At 41.8% G+C, this 2,709-nt stretch overlaps 1 protein-coding gene across 5 annotated transcripts in view; it reads left to right on the top strand.

Moving 5' to 3' along the window:
* CUNH1orf54 (chromosome unknown C1orf54 homolog) overlaps positions 1–2,709 on the top strand; it is a 9,568-nt gene that overhangs the window by 3,999 nt on the left and 2,860 nt on the right. For all 5 annotated transcript variants that reach the window (XM_017546391.2, XM_037744930.1, XM_017546390.2 and 2 more), the window contains one exon: positions 362–472. In XM_017546391.2, coding sequence (XP_017401880.1) covers positions 362–472 — 111 coding nt within the window. The remainder of the gene's footprint in view (positions 1–361; positions 473–2,709) is intronic.

Raw genomic sequence — 2,709 nt, 5'->3', positions numbered from 1 at the left:
AAAACTCTGTCTCAAAAAAAAAAAAAAAAAAAGAAATGAAACTGGGCAATGTTGAAATGTTTCATGAAGAGAAACCAAGTAGTAGGCCCAAAACAGATTTGTTAACCGTATCTGGGGAGGAGAAAAAAGCTAAAACTTTATAAATTGTCCTCAGTAAGTTTGCTACGACACTGAGAGGGGCATCAAGGGACTTCTAAATGAGACGGGTACAAATCTATGCAAGCGTAGGGAGGGGGAATACCTGAGCTTGTTTTTGGGCTGGGCGGAGGTGGGGAAGGGGAGAACTTTAAATAGAGAATCTATGAAGATGGTGGATGGAGAAAATGCTAACTCTGTGTTTCCCAAATCCCACTGAGGGTAGAACAGTTTGAATAAGGACATAACGGAAGCAGTAGGGACTACCATTCATCTTCAAACAGCACGTACAGACCATCAGAAGCCTGTAACTGTGAAACCAGTAACAACAGAACCAGTGAGTTGATTGGGGGATTGGAGGCTGGGGGGAGACAGGACATCCCTAGTGATGTGCAGTAAATAGAGGGCTGCAATACCAGGCTTTTGAGGATGGGGAAACCAAACAATTAGTACTCAGTGCAGGTATGCATCTCAACTTGGCCATATTTCACTGAGATTTAATACTAACCCTGTATACAGAACACCGGGGAGATATGGTACAGTTAAATTTCAGTTCAGTAGTATTCAATACCTATGTAATCTATGCCTAAGGCTGTTAAAGGTTGCTTATGCTGATAAAAAAGAAATCTATGATGTTATTGTCCTCAAGGAATTTATAAAATTGCATTTACAAAATACTTAGAACAAAATGAAAACGTATGTTACAATGTTAAATTGTATATATATTTGAAAGCAGAAGACATTGGCAGTACTTTAGCCGGTGTAAGGAGAGAGATTCGTACAGGATAGAGTTGTATGAAAAGCTTTCAGGAGGCATTTGTGCCTGAGATACACCCTGGAGAATAGGTGAGCTTTTGATTGGTGGGTAGTTATGAAAGGATAAAAGCAATTAGGAAGAATCGTTATTCCAAGAGTGAAAGAGGCCAGGTACGATGGCTCACACCTTTAATCCCAGCACTTGGGGAGGCCGAGGTGGCCAGATCACTTGAAGACAGCAGTTCAAGACTACTTCAGTGGCCAAGATGGTGATTGTTGGCCCATCTCTACTAAAAATACAAAAGTTAGTGAACTGTGGTGGTACGTGCCTGTAATCCCAGCTACTCAGGAGGCCGAGGCATGAAAATCGCCTGAACTGGGAAGCGGAGGTTGCAGTGAGTCGAGATCACTCCACTGCACTTCAGCCTGGGCAATAGAGCAAGATTCCACAACTTAAAAAAAAAAAAAAAAAAAAGAGTGAAAGACCTACACAGGAGGGGGAATAGAACAAGCATAGTATGTTTAAGGAATAGAGTATGATTGAAGGAGAGGGTATATGGAAGGGAACAGTGGTAATTAAGAAAATATAAAATTTACAAGGCTCCTAATATTTGCTTGGTAATTTCACATATGGCAACATAGAGCCAAATTTCAGAGTGTCTCAAGTGTCATGCTAAAGTTTGGACTCATAATCAATAAGGAGCCTAGTAAGGTCTTCCTTATGGTAAAAACATGATGAAAACTGTTCTTTTAGATAAACCAGCCGGGTGTGGTGGCTCATGCCTATAATCCCAGCACTTTGGAGGCTGAGGCAGGCGGATCACCTGAGGTTGGGAGTTCGAGACCAGCCTGACCAACATGGAGAAATCCTGGCTCTACTAAAAATACAAAATTAGCTGCACGTGGTGGCCCATGCCTGTAATCCCAGCTACTCGGGGGGCTGAGGCAGGAGAATTGCTTGAATCCAGGATGTGGAGGTTGCGGTGGGCCGAGATTGTGCCATTGCACTCCAGCCTGGATAACAAGCAAAACTCCGCCTCAAAAAAAAAAAAGAAAAGAAAAACCACTCATCAGGTTGTATGCAGGATGTAAATAATTTAGTGGAGAGCAATTATGAGATTTGCGTTGTTCCAGAAACAATCTGGACTCTGGAAGTGGCATTACGAATGGAGAGGAGAAAAATAAGAAATATTTTGAAGAAAATACCTTCCTTAAGTGATAATTTTATATGAGGTATAAATGAGAGAGTTAAATAACTCATAGGTTTTAAACATGGATGTCTGGGAAAATGATTGACCAAAATAGGAACCATGGGACGCCAGAGTAGTTTAGGACATAAGTTTTATTAATTTGGTAGTGACCAAGCTGAGTTTATGGTGAAAATCCTATGAGGGTGTCCTAAAGGTCACTGAACTAGATCAGGGCTAGAGTTCTAAGTGCAAAGTCACAGTTATGAAAATAAATGAGCTCAACAGAGCCAGTACACACCAGCTCAGAAGGCCAGTGACTATGCCTGCAGTGAGTGGGAGGAGGAGGAATTAGTGAATGGAATGGAGAAGGATTTGACTGGAGAAGTAGGCAGATAGCCAAGTTTGTATTACAGAGTCTAGAAAAGAAAGTTTAATATAAGCGACCAAAAGCTACCAAGAGGCCAAGAAGAAGGAGGTCAGGAAGGTAGTTTTAATTGAGTGCTTGGAGAAAAGCTAGATTTTTGTAGAGTTAAAAAGGGTGCACGTCACGAGGAAAGGGAGGTGAGTACAGACCAACCACCTAGAAAAGCTGGTAATGAAAAAGGCCGGGCGTGTTGGCTCATGCCTG

Source organism: Cebus imitator, unplaced genomic scaffold (genome assembly GCF_001604975.1).
Source record: "Cebus imitator isolate Cc_AM_T3 unplaced genomic scaffold, Cebus_imitator-1.0 Scaffold188, whole genome shotgun sequence".
Classification (NCBI taxonomy): Eukaryota; Metazoa; Chordata; class Mammalia; order Primates; family Cebidae; genus Cebus; species Cebus imitator.
Note: the sequence above shows the minus strand (reverse complement) of the source record. Positions and strands in the feature narration are given on the sequence as shown.